Consider the following 16176-nt stretch of genomic DNA (forward strand, 5'->3'; position numbering starts at 1 on the left):
AAACACACGAAAATATGGCATCTGGGTCAAATTGAAACTTTGAAATGAATTAAAATGCGCTATTTGTTTATGTTCCTGTACAGTACATCCACATGACAAGTTGGCGCTAGACCCAGCCATATTCCGGCCAGCACTTGAGTCTCAACGGGGTAGAATTAACACTTCGCTAGCCGCTGTACACGATGAACCTATCTGTGTGTAGAAATCTTTTGTCTACGGTAGCTGAAAGCTCTGCTGTAGTGGCGTTGGCATTTCTTGACCTGCCACCATCTCTTGTTACCAGTCTTCATCATCTGTGTTGTGTCGGTGCTGGTACCGCGCCGTACAAACCGTGAGAATGGGTCGCTGCATGTCCCGAGTCCTACCGGGACGGTGGTATCTGTGACTGTGAGCGCGGCTTGTGAACCGATGGTCATGCGCGCTGCTGCGAGGCCAATGTTTGTAACGGCAACGAGGGAGCAAAGAGTACAAATCCCTAAAATGTGCGTTGAAATAATCCTAAGCCGGACAGGAACGCCAACAGAAGAGGAGACCATTGGACACTCTATGCAATCGAAATCAGGTGGCAAGAATAGGGGAGTTACTTGAACTGCACTCGAGAAGCGACGTCCGAAATGATATGTGTGTATGGCAAGAAAAGTGACCTGGGGATACCGGAGACTAGTTGTCAGTGTTTTGACAGGCCAATCCGGGAACTCTATGGTCCAGTATCGCAAGCTGGGGGCCGTTGTCCCATTACTACCGAAGGACAAGGTCTCATGCCAAGGCCCTGGTAGTGCTGGCGGTATTCATGTGTATTGGCAAGTTATGATGTTCTCACAGAGAAAGGTGAAGCGAGACCTGGCGGCATGTAGTCGTCTATATGGCCATTGTCAGCATTTAAATTTGTCTCTGGTCAGAGGATGGAGTCGGAGACTTACGGAGACCAGCCAAAAGCCCCTGGAGCTATTCCATCACGTAAGTCGAAAGGTATATTTGCTAGAAACCACTGCTGTGATGAAGTGGATAACTAAATGCCTGTTTTCGAAGATAAAAATTGGTGCTAGGTCTGTCTCACCCCTGTGTTCTTCCGGCTTCCATCCTATGTGACCAGCTCTCAAACCAAGCTTCTGTGGCAGCACTCAATTATTCAGAAGAGTGATCCATTGGCAGGATGGAACATGGAGAGTGGGCTTTCGACATCAGCCTCAGCCTAGATCCGTAGGTATTGATCGCTCCGACCGTTTGGGGGGAATTAGGGTGACGGAAAGTTTGTACATGAGATAGGGTCTAAACATTTTGAGAACTTATGTTAGTGATAGAAGAAGGCAAGAGATAAGGGAGGAAACGAAACAGGACAAACCCCGTCCAGCTTGGAAGAGATTCCAGCTCAGCTACATGAACCGAATGACTGCTGAAGAGTGTTACAATATTACTCGACGTGAAGCCACTCTGACATCGAGTAACAAAAGAATTTCGCAACGACAGGAGCTTGGGGGTACCCTAATCCTACGACTAGGGTAGGCTGTCCAGAACATAACTCCTGTCAAGTCAACACGAGGCATCTAGGCCAACCCAGAAAGTAGTCATATATTAGGTTGAATATCCATTTAGACGGCCGACCGACTATTGCTCGATTGAAGTGAAGATAGTGGCTGGAAGGCCAAACTTGCTTCGCGACTAGCATGTGTACTTCCTCCGGAGACGAGTTGAGCACCAAATCGTCGTTTATGCAATTGAAGGATGGCAGGTCACATCTAGCCATTCTGGGTGTCTTGAGGTATATGATGTGGTAGTATAACCTGGGTTGAACCGACGTCTGCCCTGTTCAAGGGAATTGGTAACTCGCTGGTGGTCTGGCCGGGGTCTGGTAATTGGAAACACACGCCGTGCTCTTTGGTGCTCTGTAATTGGGCAATGGAGCACGAGTCTGGCTATCCATCCCAAGGAATTCGGCCGTGCGAGACTCGAGGTCCTCGACACCGCGGTCACCGCCACCGCCATGTCAGGAGGTGGCCACGATGCCACGCCACTTGAAGGCCCCACGAGAAACCACGCCATTTTTCGTAGTAAAAGGGGACCACCAATGCGTCCAACACTCTGCTTGCACTGAAGGATCCAGTTATGAGTATCCAAGACGTTCCTGTCCAGTCGTGACCACTGAGCACTGGCAAAGGGGTTGTTCGACTGGTCTCAGAACTTCCCCTGAATGGAAGTGAAGTATCGGAACCGACTCGTGGCGCATATATAGAAGAAACAATGTTAGGAGATGGCAGTATTGGACCCACGAAGTTGGAGAGGGCCGAATCATGGTCACCTGGGCGGAACTAGCGAAATGTCTGAAGGGCATCAGCAAAATACGTAACAGAGCGACCAAGTTCTTGGACGTATCTTCGGAGCATTTAGCAAGGAGCTTCCTCTGCTACCGCTGAATGGCGAAGTATCAGGCCCGTTGCAACGGAGTGGCCATGGTAGTGCCGGAGTGAAGGAGCCCGGATTGAATGCCATGCCATTATTGAAGACAGGAAACCCAAGTTGGAGACGCTATGCAGGGAGTTTCATTGTGTTTAGTTCTGATAAAGAGAAATAGAGCAGTGCTGATGCCGTTCTCTTGGCTTACATGGCTGAGAACATACCATACCTGCAGTATCATGCGATGGCTGTTGTCCAGGATCGAGCCTGGACAGCCGGTACTGTGGTGGAAGTATGTCCAGCATATTCATCACTAGATAAGCTGCTTCTAGTTCTCTCTGAATGAGAAACAGAGATAGCGTCGGAGGAAGCCATGGCGAGGGGGTCGTGGTGGCCGGTTGTCAAGTCTCGTACTTTACCCCTGAGGTAGCCTACGCTCATCCTGCATTAGTCAAGAGGGCCGACCGCAAAGGAATCATAGACGGGCATTCGCCATGCCAGAGAGCTGATGTATCGGGTGCTTGATTAATAACAGCGCCGGAGATCCTGTGATGGAGAGACCTGGCGTGACTGCAACCTCCTTCAAGGGTGGCGCGGTGCTGTTATCAAAGATCATGACTCCTGCGTGGAAGGCAATACAGTAGTGAATGTCGTTGACAAGTGGTCTTCGAACACAAGATGGAGGACTAACTAGACTGAAAAGCTCCCGGATTACTACCAGCATATTGCGAAGGGTCGGCGCATGGCCACGACTGGCGCCCTCACAAGCCCCAGGACAGTAGACGCAATGGGTAATGGTATATAGGGCCTGTAAGATACAGCACTATAAGGGTAGTACTCTAGTCAGACAAAGAACATCGTTTGGAAGGTTCTGAGCCCAGGAAGTTGTTGAGTCGCCTTGAGACACTGACGGAGGCATCTGGTGACATGAATTATCAGCTACGACCGGAGAAGATGAACAGGATTATAAAGAGTGGCCAATATACCTTGAGAAGCCTTCAATCGTGTCAAGGAGTGCGGTTTGGCTTCAAGTGCGCGAGAGTCTGTTACACCTAGACACCTGCGGCACGCTCTGACGTCGAAGCTGGGCCTCAAGATTGAAGGCACAGAAACATCGCAAATGCTGTATTTGGAGACAGGCAAAGCGCTAAGAGTCCCAATTCTGTGTAGGAAATGATGGTTGAGTGTATCACGCATCAAGCTCTAGGATCTGTGTGGATACATGTTTCTCTGGGATGAGAGTCGGCTTATGTTGCTAGGGGGCTACAAGAAGCTAGTAATTGCCTTCTTCATGCAAGATGACAGCAGCTAGCGTAGAAATTGTGTTGTTTTGCTGAAGTTGCCTGCAAACCATCTGGCGAGGTTGGGATAATGTTGGCTAAGTCCAATTATCTAGGCATATGAGATATTAGAACAGGAAAAAAAGTTGGAGTTAACTACCTTTCCAACCGGAATGGCCTTGGATGTAAGCTCTTAGAGTTGAAGAGAACGTGCCGGAGCTTGCAGGACACGAAGACCTTGAGCTCATCAGACAAACTTGGAGAAGAGAAAATGGCCGAGAGAGCTCCAACGACTTGAAGCTATGAATACCGAAGCAAAGGATATCGAAAAGGTGACAGGTATGACTGTGCTGGAATCGTGGTTCGAGGAAAAGATGAGAGTGCAAAGGGATGAGCCAAGGGATTGTTGAAATGACTGCTGAGAATGCCTACATCTCACGAAGACTGGCTGGCCACAGACTGCAAACGTTGGTAGCCAGGTACTTACCTAGACAAAAGGCTAGAAAATACACATGGGCCTCAGATGGGTCACCATTGGTAGGTTGGTAGGTAGCCCCGCGGGAGGCATGGATTTCCGCTATGCAACCAGCCCTGGAGCAGCCAACCCGGATCGCTGCAGTTCATGCTCAGCTTTGAGTCGTCCAATGTTGAATGGCCCACTCATGATTGCCCAACACAAGGTCTTACCTAAGAAATCGTCGAGTTGTAACTGCAGGGCTTGCGTGCTTCACCTCCCCACATTGCCATCTTAGAAGTTCTTTTCTTTTGCCTCATCCATACCATCAGAAACACCAGCCATGCTCCACGAAAACCTCGTTCATTCTTGTCATGCTCAATAATCTATATGCTACCTTTCCTCATTCATCGGATCCTCATCCGATATCTCATCATTTCCCCCGTACATTTCGACTCTCTCATCCAGTCCTGCATGCAATTGTCAAATACTACACCGTAAAGCTAGGTAAGATGAGCGCGGATGATTTGAGCTCGTCTCGCCTTCGTCTTAATTTCGTCTGAGATGTATTAGCGGTGCTGACATTTACTGCCACAGTACCGGATCAAGCTTCTGCATAGCCAGTAACAGATCAGCACATGAAACGACGAGTCAAGCTTCCAGGTGCCCAAGTCACGGGTGCTTGGGAATAAGCTCAAGCAGACATACATGCTGCGTAGAACAAGCTGGCAACCATACACAGCCTAGCCTTGAACGGCCCCAAGTTCAACGCCATCTTCCTCGAGGACAGTCATCAACTATGGCAAGAGTGATTGCCTCTTGAATCCACGACCCGGAAAACTCCAGTTGCGAGGCCCTTCGACTAGCCGTCTGGCTTGGCCAGGCCCTTTTTTCAGTACGGAGAAGGCTTCCTGGTATTCATCCCTACAGTTCGCTAACGCCACTCGTATAGTAATAGGGCCTCATCTTTCCTCCTGAAAAAGGAAGTGTGGCGCCTTAAAGGCCAAGGAGGTCCCTATCGGCCTGTGTGCCCGGACATGTTCGAGAGCAATGACTTTTGCGCTTCGACGTGGAGCATCCTAGACAGGCAGCCTTTGTCCGATTCTCCGTCAAGGATAACTTGGCCAAGGTTGGAATTGCATTTAAGTTCGCCTGCGTGGAGTTTCGAGACTCGACCTCAGCGAAGAAATACGTCGCCAACATCAAGCTCAAACGGTCTTGAGTTGTCGACGTAACTGGCCGATTCTTCGACATCAACGTTGTGCTGGTCCCTAAAAAGTACAACAGCCGTGAGAAGATGAAGAAAGCCGTCGCTGAATCGTTGCAAGCATGAAGAAACGTCGGGAGCGTTTCGGCGCGATGGGCCGAACAGACCCCAAGCAGAAACAAATCGATAACACCCGCCAGTGGAAGCAGACAAGATCTTTAACCATGGAAATGTTTGAGAAGAATGGTTATCTTTGGGTTGGTCTGGAATATCCACGGCAGGCTGTCAATATCCAAACCAAGAACGGTTGTATTTGGTTGGGATCAGCACAGACTGTCGTGGGTGTCCCACATCAAAGCACATTAGCCGTGAAAAGATGGAAGAGGGTATCGACAAGGTTGCGGTCGAAATGAAAGGGTTGCCGGGGTCATGGAGCCACAAAGAGTCCTGAACCATAGACATGTTAGATCCACCATCGCAACTGCTGCCAACCTCGTCGACGTGGGAGTAAGGGGTATGAGGGATCCTGAACGCTGGAAATGTTCGAGGCGAAATACTATCTTCGTTTCGACCTGGATAACCCATGGCAGGCAGTCATTATCCCTACCAAGTACCACACCCCCTCTATCTTCTCTATACTGCTGTACTTGGTTTGGATAATGGCTGCCTGTCGTGGGTTCTAGAGGTCGAATCGCAGCCATTCCCAACCAAATCATCAACTATCTCAGCCCAAAGAGCCACAAGGTTGTCTCGACCGCCGAGGACCCCACCCGCAAATAGATCTACACCGAGAATCGTCCGCGATAACTACGCAGGACAGCTGATCAACGATAGATCAGGAGTGTTCAATGGAACACATCAACAACAGTTCAATGCAGCGATGAAATCATCGCCAAGATGAAGGAAAGTCGGGAGAGCTTTGGTGTATGTCTGAAGGGATGAAGACAGGCTTCTGATATCTCAAGTTCAAATAACACATCTAGTTCACAATTCAAACCTGTCCCAAAATATTGTAACAGTTTCTGCAATGCCTATTTCATGACTCCTTTGACCCCCTTCAAGAAGTATGGGATGTTTCCCCCCTAAGACGACAAGATAGCAAGTTGATAGTGGTCGGTTTCATGAAATGTTGCTCCACGCAGAGCGACCTTCGGAAACTCGCATGTTGACTGCGACACAGAATATCTGAGGGACTTGATTCTTATAATAGCTAGAATGGTCAAACTTTTGATACAGCGCACTGTTGGAAGTGTCAGAAATAATTTCAAGGCCTCGACAGACGTTTTAATCCTTTTTCCACAAATTATTATACAGAGGGTGCTCTTGTCTGTTGAGGCGCTTCGATCATGCTCGAGTCGACGACTTTGTGTCTAGTAGTGAAGACCCTGCTCTCACATCGGACTTGTAGCCCATGGATACATCTGAACCTTTGTGGGACCGCCTACGATTCTGTAGTGGATAGCGAAGGGAAGAAGGGTTGGCCAATTTTAGGTCTGCAACAACAAAGTCATTCTCAAAGCGTAGGTAACTACTCCTGAATATCGATCCTGGAATCGGAGGAGAAACCAGGGTACTTGCTTTACACTCTGTAAAACCCTTGAGAGCTCAAGAATTTTGAGATGGATCATAAATGAAAGCGAATACAGAATAGATATGAATGATTGGATTCCCAACCCGTCTCCTCTCTCAGCAGCTGTTCCAACACAGCCAGACAGAGGGAAAATTTCTCGGACACGCGAATTCTGAGGTTTAAAACTTCGGAGCTCGTATTATTTTAAATTCTAAACAATCAGTATTCTTTGTGATGCCCAACAGAGCCATGCGCGCTCCTGGGTCTATTAAGCCAGTACTGACCATCTACTTCATATTACACCAAAAGAGCGGCGCTCAACCCCAATTTCAGAGATATTCGATGTCCTTCTTATTAATGTAAGTGTTGATGACGGGGTGAAGGTCTTTGTAAGGTTGACTGCGATACTCAGCGCGTCGGAAACAGAAACCTGGAATCAACGATAGAAGTCAGCACACCACATATTTCTTGACGACATATAAAGGGAAGGTAGATACTTATACTAAGATTATGATTGACCACCAGTAATCAGCGTAGGAAGTCTCAGAAAAAAAAAAGCGCCGCGTCTGAAGATTCGATGAATCTCAACCAAAAGCTCATCTTCAAGCGCTAGGAAGTGTCCTGGGTACGAATTAATCATCTCCAGGCTTTTTGGCAACATTATTCATCCATAATGATGACTAACTTGAGTCACTGGTGTCCTTGTTCATGGTCAGGCCTCGGGGTGCAGGATCTGTGAACAGCACCAACTTGCCCCTTTGATTCTAGCACTTCAGGATGAGCACCTGTCCGCTTCGTAGTACAGCAGATTACTGATGAGGCATATAGAAAGTTAGATTTGTAGTTATCAGGCATGTGGCTGCTTGTGGTGGGAGGCAATTTGGCTGTCGGTTCCCACACTCCGCGTTACCCCTGAACAACCCTTAAGCATCTCCAGGACCAGCCCGCTGGACTCGCCTGCGAAGGACAAGAAAGTACAGACTGAGGAAACTCAAAAGAACTTGTCCAGTGTCATTGAAGGCCAAGAGTCGAAGGTTGAGCCTCCTGGGCCATCTGGCGGCAACTCTTCACGTCCTTTGGTCGCAGTGTCGTGATCGATCTCGGGGCAAGGGAAGGGAGGCCAGACAGAAGGAAAGCAGTCCTGAGGCTCTGGCACTATCTCTGTATGTCTCTGAAGGTCTGAGAAGCTGAGTTGTAAGTATGATACCTTCTCCCGTGTCTTCATGGACTTGCCTTCCCGTAAACCATAAAGGCACTCAACACAAGCGAGACACTTACAAACCAAACACCTGGTCGCTTTTTATCTTTATGCTCTTCCTGTCACAGAAAGATCATTAGAAAAGCATAGAAGCGCCCTGTTTCACTCTCCTTGCTCCATGAAGGGCTCGCGCTGGCCGTCTGGCTCAAGAGCGCCGCGCCCCCTGAATGCATTCGCTCTTCTTCCTACTGCATCCAATGCTTCTGGTGATAGAGAAAGAGGGTAGGTTGGAATGGGTGAGTGCGCTGCTCGCCGTATTGTGTATGGCCGAGGAGACGCTGCCGCTAAGATTGCTGCTTGGTGGTTCATTGGATGTCGTCTCTTGTACTGTCTCACATGCTGTCTTATGATTATCTGCATCTCATGACGGTCAGTACGAGCAAGAAGCTTAGGAAACTAATTAGGTCTGTATCGCATGTACCTGGGATGTTGTGTCTTCCGTAGAGCGCCCTAGAAATACGACATGCACGAACGTTGGGACACTAGTCACCACCATCACCACCAAACATGAATTCCAACATGCGAAAGAAGGACTGAAGCAAAGGGAAGTCGTGAGTCTTTGTGTTGAGAAAGTTTGACTCGTTGGACAAGGCCAGGCATCGTTGATTGTTGCGAGTATCAAAGGAATACTGGAAATCAGGGACCATGACCAAAGGCTGGGGTAAACACCTTGATATAAAACAAAGAACGCAATCCCTGAATAGCATCAAATTCACTAACTGTAGGGCGAAATGGAATATTATAGGGGGCCTGTACTGGTAATGACGTACGTGTTGCATGGACTTAGTGGAGGGGTAGTTCTGGCAGCGAGTCCCAGGGGCCCAGTGTTGTGAATACCCTCGCTCGCACCGTCGGACACTCAACAACCGAAACACCAACACAGCATATTTACAATACACAAATCACTTTTAGCGTACAACAAAGGTCAGAGAACGAGCGAGTATAGTTTATATCAAAAGTGCATGCATGTTGGAAGTATCATCGGGGAGTAACAGGCGGGCATATCATATATATGGTATATACGAATCACCATCACGAAAGGCATCAACACCATGGCGATATCATGATCAATAGAGAGATACAGCCTCAAGGGATGCATCAGGGCAGTAAAATCTTACGAAGTCACGAGCGGGGTAGGGAGGCCCAAGAACCGATCATCGGCCTCAACCTGGGAGTTCAAGATCAACCACATTGTGACATCACGAGACCTCAAGCGAAGCACACTCAACTTTGACGCACAAATATTAATTCAAAGAAGGAGAAGGAAATTGGATATGCATGAATGGCCTCGTGAATCAAGGAGAGGAGAGAAGCCGTTGCCGGGGTAGCAAGAGGTTGAGACGCGTTGGTCGTTGAGCTTCAGGGACTGAGCCGCATATATATCAGACGCAATAGGGGGCTGGATGAGTTTACTAGGGGAAACACACTATTTATATGTCTCTATTACCAGTGGGTTCCATCTGCTGAGTCTCTGTCAACCGATAAGTTTGCCTACTACGTCCCTACAACTTAGGCCCCTGAGGCTAGTTTCTCCTCTAACTTGGCCTACAACCCATCCGTCTGCTCCTGCCATTATTCCTACCTGCACCCCGCCTATTCACAACTCGTGCTGAGGCAGCCCCACTCACGCATTCCCCTCCTACCCAAGTCCCTCCCAACGTTCCTTTCCCTCCTCCCTCTCTTCCTTTCCTCTTCACCCATCACAACATCTTTCCGACTTCACTATCCAACTTGGATGTGAACAGGATCTTTGGGTTTTGATCTCAGTCGCATTTCCTCTTCTCTTTCAGCTTCTTGAGAAGCACGTATACCAGTCAAACTTCAGATTTCATCTACTCATTATTTTGTTGTGACATCTTGTCATCCCCAATCAGACAACATGTCTTCTCGTGCAGATCATCGTGTCTACGCGAACATGTCGTCTCCTGCCGAGGGAGCTGCAGACTCAATCCAGGGTACTCCTAACACGCAGATCACCGTCTTCTCTCCTGCCGAGAGCTCTCAGGGAACCTCCATCCAAGGCAATAACTATGTTGGCCAAAGCCAGGCTTCCGAAGACCCATTCGTTGATGGCGGCCTTGCTCAGGGAAGCACTCTTTCGGCCACTGCTTCAACCTTCCAGCCTCGCGGCGTTCGATCTAAGGGTAAAAATGCCATCGTCTTCTACCCCCAGGGTAGTCCTACCGTTGCCGGCGCCCTGAGCCAGGACATGGATATCTCCCACCGCATCGAGGTCTGCGATACTCCTACACCTTCCATCATCGATCTCGGCAATTTTATTACCGTAAGTATCATATGTCATCTTGAGAAATGCATAATGTACTGACGAGTTTATAGGAGCTTACCCAAAAGGGAGTCAGGTTCCACGGCGGGCGCAACCTGGAGACCACCGGAGGACATGTGTACGTCGTCTTCGAAGATCTCCGTGACGCCGCCTGGGCCTTCTACGCCATTCGCAAGGCTCCAAAAGGCTGGTTCACTGCGTACGTGAAGATCCGACCTGAGCGCGTAAGTTTCTCTCTTCTTTTCACCTCTTCATTCTTTTACTAACTATATTGGACAGCTGGACCTTGGCCTTGTACGATTCTCCGAGCTTAGACAGCTCAGCATCGAGGTCAATGTTCTTAACTTCGCCATCATTGATCCTGCTCATGTCGATGAGATCACCCAGCGAGCCCTCAACGTCTACGGTCAGCTTTTTGCGCTGATCAGAAACTTGAGCTTCCCGAACGGAGCCTTCCGTGGTGTCGCCCAGTTCTGCAAGGCGGCCGACGCTTTCATCGCCTTCAAGGCTTTTGGGAATGGCATTACCACCGGCGTAAGTCTTTTTTCATAACGTTCTCTTCCTCCTTCTGAGTATCTCCACTTCTTCTCTCCTCATGCATCTTCCTTTATCCCTTCTCCATAAGCTCCGTCTTCGGCTCCGTCCCCCAGTGTTGTATTTTCTAACTTAAACAGGGTGTGGTCATCACTCTGTCCAAGCCAGAGGACATTGGCAGTGCCCTTACCTCGGCCACTGATCAACTTGCATCCAACATGCAAGGCATGTCTTTCCAACAAGCTCCTCGTGGCATTGACCGCAGCCGCCACCAGTCCTTTTTCACCATGAACGCCCCGCAGGGGAACCCTTTCGCGGCGGCTGGCGCCTTGCATATGCCGTTTCACCCCCAACACCACCAGCAGCCCTTCACTGGGCAGCAATTTGGCCCTTCCGTCATGAATCCCAACAGCCTAATTTCGCAGAGGGATGCTGGGCTCGGCAACCTGAACGGGTTTGGTCGTTTTGACCCGCGCCGAGGTGCGGGCCGCTACGGTCGTGGATCTCGCGGCCTCAACAACATCGTTGACATCAACGAGCTTGTTGCCGGACGTGACGTCCGGACCACCGTAAGCCCTACCATTCTGTCTTGAATCACCATGAGCTCTGACATCTTGATAGATCATGTTGAGAAACATCCCCAACAAGGTGGACCAGCCCCTCCTCAAGAAAATAGTCGATGTTTCCTCCTTCGGCCGGTACGACTTCATGTACTTGCGAATTGACTTTGCCAACGATTGCAAGTAAGTACAAACTTCAGCAATACCTAACTCCAACACTGACCATTTACTAGCGTCGGCTATGCGTTCATTAACTTTGTCAAAGCCGAATACATCATCGACGTCAGTCACCGTTGAGAACATTCCCGTCTTGTTGACATGCTAACTCCTGAACAGTTCTTTCAGGCACGAGCGAACAAACGATGGAACTGCTTCCGCTCGGACAAAGTCGCTGAGATCTCCTATGCGAGTAAGGTTTACTTTCTATCCTATTTTGTCGCAGTCACTGACATACAGCAGCTATCCAGGGAAAGGACTGCCTTGTGCAGAAATTCCGCAACTCGTCTGTGATGCTCGAGGCTGAGCATTATCGCCCCAAGGTCAGTGAATGATAGCTTACTATTCACCATCACCAGCTAACAGGTACAGCTGTTCTACACCATCCACAGCGATGAGACCAAGCTTGTCGGCCAAGAGGAGCCATTCCCTGGCCCGGACAACCAGTCCAAGATGAAGCGCTCGGTGGAGAACGCGGAGCATGTCGGTACGCAACTCCTTACACTCCACAACAATGACAAGACGCTGACACTCATTCTAATAGGTCTTTTCACTCCTACTGCTGGACAGTACTTCCGCGATGAACAACGCCGTCGTCATTCACAGTACGATCGCGGAACTCGTCTCGCTGAATTAGAGGAGATCTCCTATGGGTCCTCTGTTGCACCCTACTACGGTCGCGGCCGCTACTAAGCGTTGGACATTACCCCAAGACCATCTTGATTTTTGATCATTTTTTTCAAAAGTCGTCTTGAGGTTTGGAGTGGTTGGCTCTTCTGAGAACTTGAGGCCTTTGGCACGATGGCCATATCTAAATTTTCGAAGACCCATGAGTGGTCTTACTATTCTGCAGTATCTTCGTTGGTACAATCTCCGTTGGACTTGGACCCCTAAGTAGCAGCAACTGGTAGCATCTATGATGCACATAGATACCTAGTACTTTGCAACCGCAGAATAGATTTCATTAGTCAAACCTTGGGATGTGCTCTGTGACGACAACATTGTAGCAACAATCACTAAACAGACGCCAGATCACGAGAGCCACGGATGTTTCAAGTTCATTTGCAGTTCTATGACACTTTTCTTTTATTGATTCTAGTTAAGATGCTGCTAACTGTCATGGAGAAGCTGGATTCTCGGGCAGAGCTGGTAACGGTTTTCGCGAATTGGTTGGTTGCGCGATTGAGCGACGCAACACATTCGGCTGTGTGTCGTGGGAAGGGGGCGATAGATCAGACGATGAAGAAAAGCCTCCAGAAGATCTTGGCGTTGGAGGAGGTGAAAGCTGCTCGCATTCAACACGATCATGATGTATGTCGTCGGCAAAAGGCCCTCGATGTAGTTCAGTAGCACCATCGTCTCCTCTTGATGTCGGAGTATATTGGCCTCTTTGACGGGCTGCCAGTAACACTGCATCTTCTCCGTCGTATGCACTCCCATGCATGGCTCGAACGCGAGCCGCTGATGATGCACCATCGTAGGAAGCAAGACCGGCCTGATCTGAAAAGGGGGCGAGGTGATGTAGTGGCACACCTCGGGAGAAGATGACGAGGATCAGACATGACATGAGCAACACGGCTTGTACTATGGCCATGCGTTTCTGAAAGACGACCTCGTCGGCCAGGAGGTTGAGACGAGCGCTGAGAGCAACTATCTCTCGGTTGGACTGCTCGCGCTGACTCTCCAGAGCAAGGACCGTTGACTGCCAGATCTGGTCGTACTGCTCACGAACGGAGCGCAGCTCGGCGAGGACGGTCTTGTTGAGGTTCTCGAGGAACAGTGTCGTTTTTGAAAGTTGCTTCTGCTCTGTACGGTGCAGAGTCTCGGACATGTGGCGAGCTTGGTCCTCGACGTATTTGAGAGAGAGGGTAAGGTTGGTTTCGACGATTGTGAGTCGCTTGGATATGGACTTGAAGAATCCTTCTTGCACAGTGGGCGAGGCTGACGAGCCAGAGGCCGTTCCCGTGGAGCCTTTCTTGGCGTTAACAGTATTGGCGGGGGAGGGCTTCTGAGTCGATGGTGTCGATGAGGAAGAGGGCGTTGCGGTCGTTTTTGTACTTGCTGCCGAAGCGGTGGAGTTTGATGCAGATTCGATGTTGGAGGATGAGATGGAGGATGGGCTAGTTGGGGATACAGCTGGCGTGGCGCTTGGAGATACAGCGGTAGAAGATGATGAAGCCGTGGGCTCTTCACTTGCAGGGTGCTCTGATCGGGGAGTGTGCGGTGTTGAAGTCCCCTTTCGTGCCCTCTCGTCAGGGGATTTGGTTGTGGGTACAGCGCTGGTGACTTCAACAGAGCTGCTGTGGTTTGAGATTGGTTGTGTAGTTTGATTGAGGGAGGCAGAGCAGAATAATGGCTCGAAAAGAAGTCGCGAAGTGGTGTTGACTTCACAGAACGGCATTAATCCCATCGAGCTCGGCTTGGCGGGCTCAGGAGGACTCTCAAGTTCTTGGGGCTTCGTCGACTCTTCTCCTGAAGGGAGGGCTTGAGGAGTCACTTCAGCCTCCTCAGCCTCATTCGCATCTTCGTCACGACCTTCGTTCCATGCTGCGAAGAAGCGCGAGCCATGGATTCGAAGCAATGACACTGGGCAGTAATATTGTTTTCCATAATGGGTGAGATAGTCGATCCGGACATACTTGGAGAAGATCTGAGCATTCTCGACCAAGAAGGGCTGAATAGCTCGTGAATTCTCTGCCTGAAAGACTCCGATCTGTTTCCACTCCTCCCTCTTGACTGGGTACCGGTCACTAACGCTGACAGTGAAAGTTTGGATCATACTAGAAAAGAACTCGAAGTTGGCGAGGACGACGGTATCGATGAGGACATCGTCGCTCAATTCGACAATAAACCACTTCTCCTTGGCACTACACTCGAAGAGTAGGTACGAGTCTTTATTCTCGACGAGAATTGCCTTTGCATTCCTTGCGCCGGGGCTCGTCTTGAGAATGGTGGCGCCGGCATCAAAGGACGAGTATGAAAACCGTTCCTTGCAAGTCTTGCCAGCATCTTTGTTCCTATGGATTGCAACACGGCCATCCTTTCCTGATCCCTCGTTCTTAGCTTGGTCGAGATCTGAAGGGCGCTCCTTTTGCTCCCCGGTGTCATCCATGTAGCTGCCAAAGTTCAGGGATATCTCATCTTCCTCGCCGAGGCCACCGTAGCCCATATCCGGGGGTGTCCTGTCGCGGGGCTTGGCGTTCCTGTGTAGGTCTTTAGGGTCCTGCCCTGTCTGTTTCAACATCATGGCCTTCCAGTCCTCGAAGGACATGAAGGGCTTTGCATCTCCATCTGCAGCGGCATCTTCCGGCTCTTCTTTGGCGGGAGTGGCGGTGGACGCTGACGGTTGGGGCTGGGATGGGGACTCGCTTTGTGTGTTCGGGGGTGGCGCATCGCTTTGTGCCGAGTCGGGGGAGGCGTCGGAAGTCGAATTGGCATCTGAAGGGGTTGCGCTCATAGAAGTGCTCGTCCAGGAGCTTGTGAGGCAAGCTTGGGGTAGCGTGTGGGTGATGTAGTTGATGGTTCGGGCATCGCAGGTCAAGTCGATTGGGTCAGGGATGGCATTGGGTTCGTGGGATTGGGCCTCGGTCTGGGCTTGTGTCCAGGCTGCGATGAGTGCCAGGGATCGTAGAAGGGCTGGGCCTAGCGAAGGCATCGTGACCTCGAGTGTTGGCGGCACATTGAAGCGTCGCTGAGGTCGAATTGCTGGAATTGACGTTGAATTATGGGGGTTGGGTTTGTGTCGTGTCGTTGATCAGCGTTGGACTAGGCACGAAGTGGGTGTAGCGTACCCGTGTACGGACCTTACCCCGTAGCCCAGGCTCGTTTAACTTCAGCGTGGCCCACTGACGTGGTCAGATGCTGATTGGTGCACCAACAGTAAAGTGTGTCTGTTGATTAGATCCAATTATTAGATCGAGGTAAAAATAGAAATTGGGCGTTGGTGACTTACACGGAAACACTCATTCATTGTCACCTCTATAATCCTTGAAAGAATCGAAATTAGGGGCGTGCTTAAAGGCGTGACCTCGTTGTTGAGGCCGATGTTGTGAAACAGGCTGGATTGACATCAGACGAAGTAGGCATGAGAAGAGAGGTACCAAGCTGGTGGGCATTCAGCAATCATGGACTGTGTGTTTGTTAGTGTCAGGGTCTAAACTTCAGCCTAAGACGTACCAAAACCTTAGTAGAGCATACCTAATCAGCTACGGGTACCTGCGGATAATGTGATTCCTTTCACTCTATGGGTTCTGTGCTTCAGGAGAATGACCTCGAGGAATAGCAACAACTCCAGATGACTTGATTTCAGTGTGGTTTAAGGTTCAGTATAATTACAAAGAATAAGAAAAGTATATAGATTCTGTTCTTTAGTATTTGATGATTCCAAGCTGAGACGGTGACTCTCCTTAGGGTAAGTAAGAT

The 16176-nt window shown here is 49.7% G+C and overlaps 5 protein-coding genes across 5 annotated transcripts; 2 read left to right on the forward strand and 3 right to left on the reverse strand.

Moving 5' to 3' along the window:
• Window positions 1–2628: 2628 nt before the first annotated feature.
• On the reverse strand, window positions 2629–3115 carry FOXG_20327 (uncharacterized protein; the record flags this gene model as incomplete). Its single annotated transcript, XM_018400610.1, has 2 exons — window positions 2629–2822; window positions 2875–3115. 2 exons carry the CDS (start codon window positions 3113–3115, stop codon window positions 2629–2631), a joined length of 435 nt encoding a protein of 144 aa, XP_018248385.1.
• An 858-nt stretch (window positions 3116–3973) lies between these two features.
• On the forward strand, window positions 3974–4081 carry FOXG_20328 (uncharacterized protein; the record flags this gene model as incomplete). Its single annotated transcript, XM_018400611.1, has 1 exon — window positions 3974–4081. The coding sequence occupies one exon, from the start codon at window positions 3974–3976 to the stop codon at window positions 4079–4081; it is 108 nt and encodes a 35-aa protein (XP_018248386.1).
• A 547-nt stretch (window positions 4082–4628) lies between these two features.
• On the reverse strand, window positions 4629–4900 carry FOXG_20329 (uncharacterized protein; the record flags this gene model as incomplete). Its single annotated transcript, XM_018400612.1, has 2 exons — window positions 4629–4684; window positions 4834–4900. The coding sequence occupies 2 exons, from the start codon at window positions 4898–4900 to the stop codon at window positions 4629–4631; spliced, it is 123 nt and encodes a 40-aa protein (XP_018248387.1).
• A 4954-nt stretch (window positions 4901–9854) lies between these two features.
• FOXG_10581 (uncharacterized protein) lies at window positions 9855–12447 on the forward strand (the record flags this gene model as incomplete). The annotated part of the gene is made up of 10 exons (XM_018390013.1): window positions 9855–10444; window positions 10498–10668; window positions 10724–10978; window positions 11119–11547; window positions 11600–11721; window positions 11772–11820; window positions 11875–11947; window positions 11998–12077; window positions 12127–12241; window positions 12299–12447. The coding sequence occupies exons 1-10, from the start codon at window positions 10040–10042 to the stop codon at window positions 12445–12447; spliced, it is 1848 nt and encodes a 615-aa protein (XP_018248388.1). The 5' UTR covers window positions 9855–10039.
• A 285-nt stretch (window positions 12448–12732) lies between these two features.
• Window positions 12733–15546, reverse strand: FOXG_10582 (uncharacterized protein). Its single transcript, XM_018390014.1, has one exon. It carries the CDS (start codon window positions 15407–15409, stop codon window positions 12872–12874), a length of 2538 nt encoding a protein of 845 aa, XP_018248389.1. The 5' UTR covers window positions 15410–15546; the 3' UTR covers window positions 12733–12871.
• Between the last annotated feature and the right edge of the window lie 630 nt (window positions 15547–16176).

This window comes from Fusarium oxysporum, chromosome 7 (assembly GCF_000149955.1).
Source record: "Fusarium oxysporum f. sp. lycopersici 4287 chromosome 7, whole genome shotgun sequence".
Classification (NCBI taxonomy): domain Eukaryota; kingdom Fungi; phylum Ascomycota; class Sordariomycetes; order Hypocreales; family Nectriaceae; genus Fusarium; species Fusarium oxysporum.

Excerpts from the sequence above, each read along its gene's own strand:
- FOXG_10582 (XM_018390014.1), bottom strand. The coding sequence starts at position 15,409 with ATGCCTTCGCTAGGCCCAGCCCTTCTACGATCCCTGGCACTCATCGCA.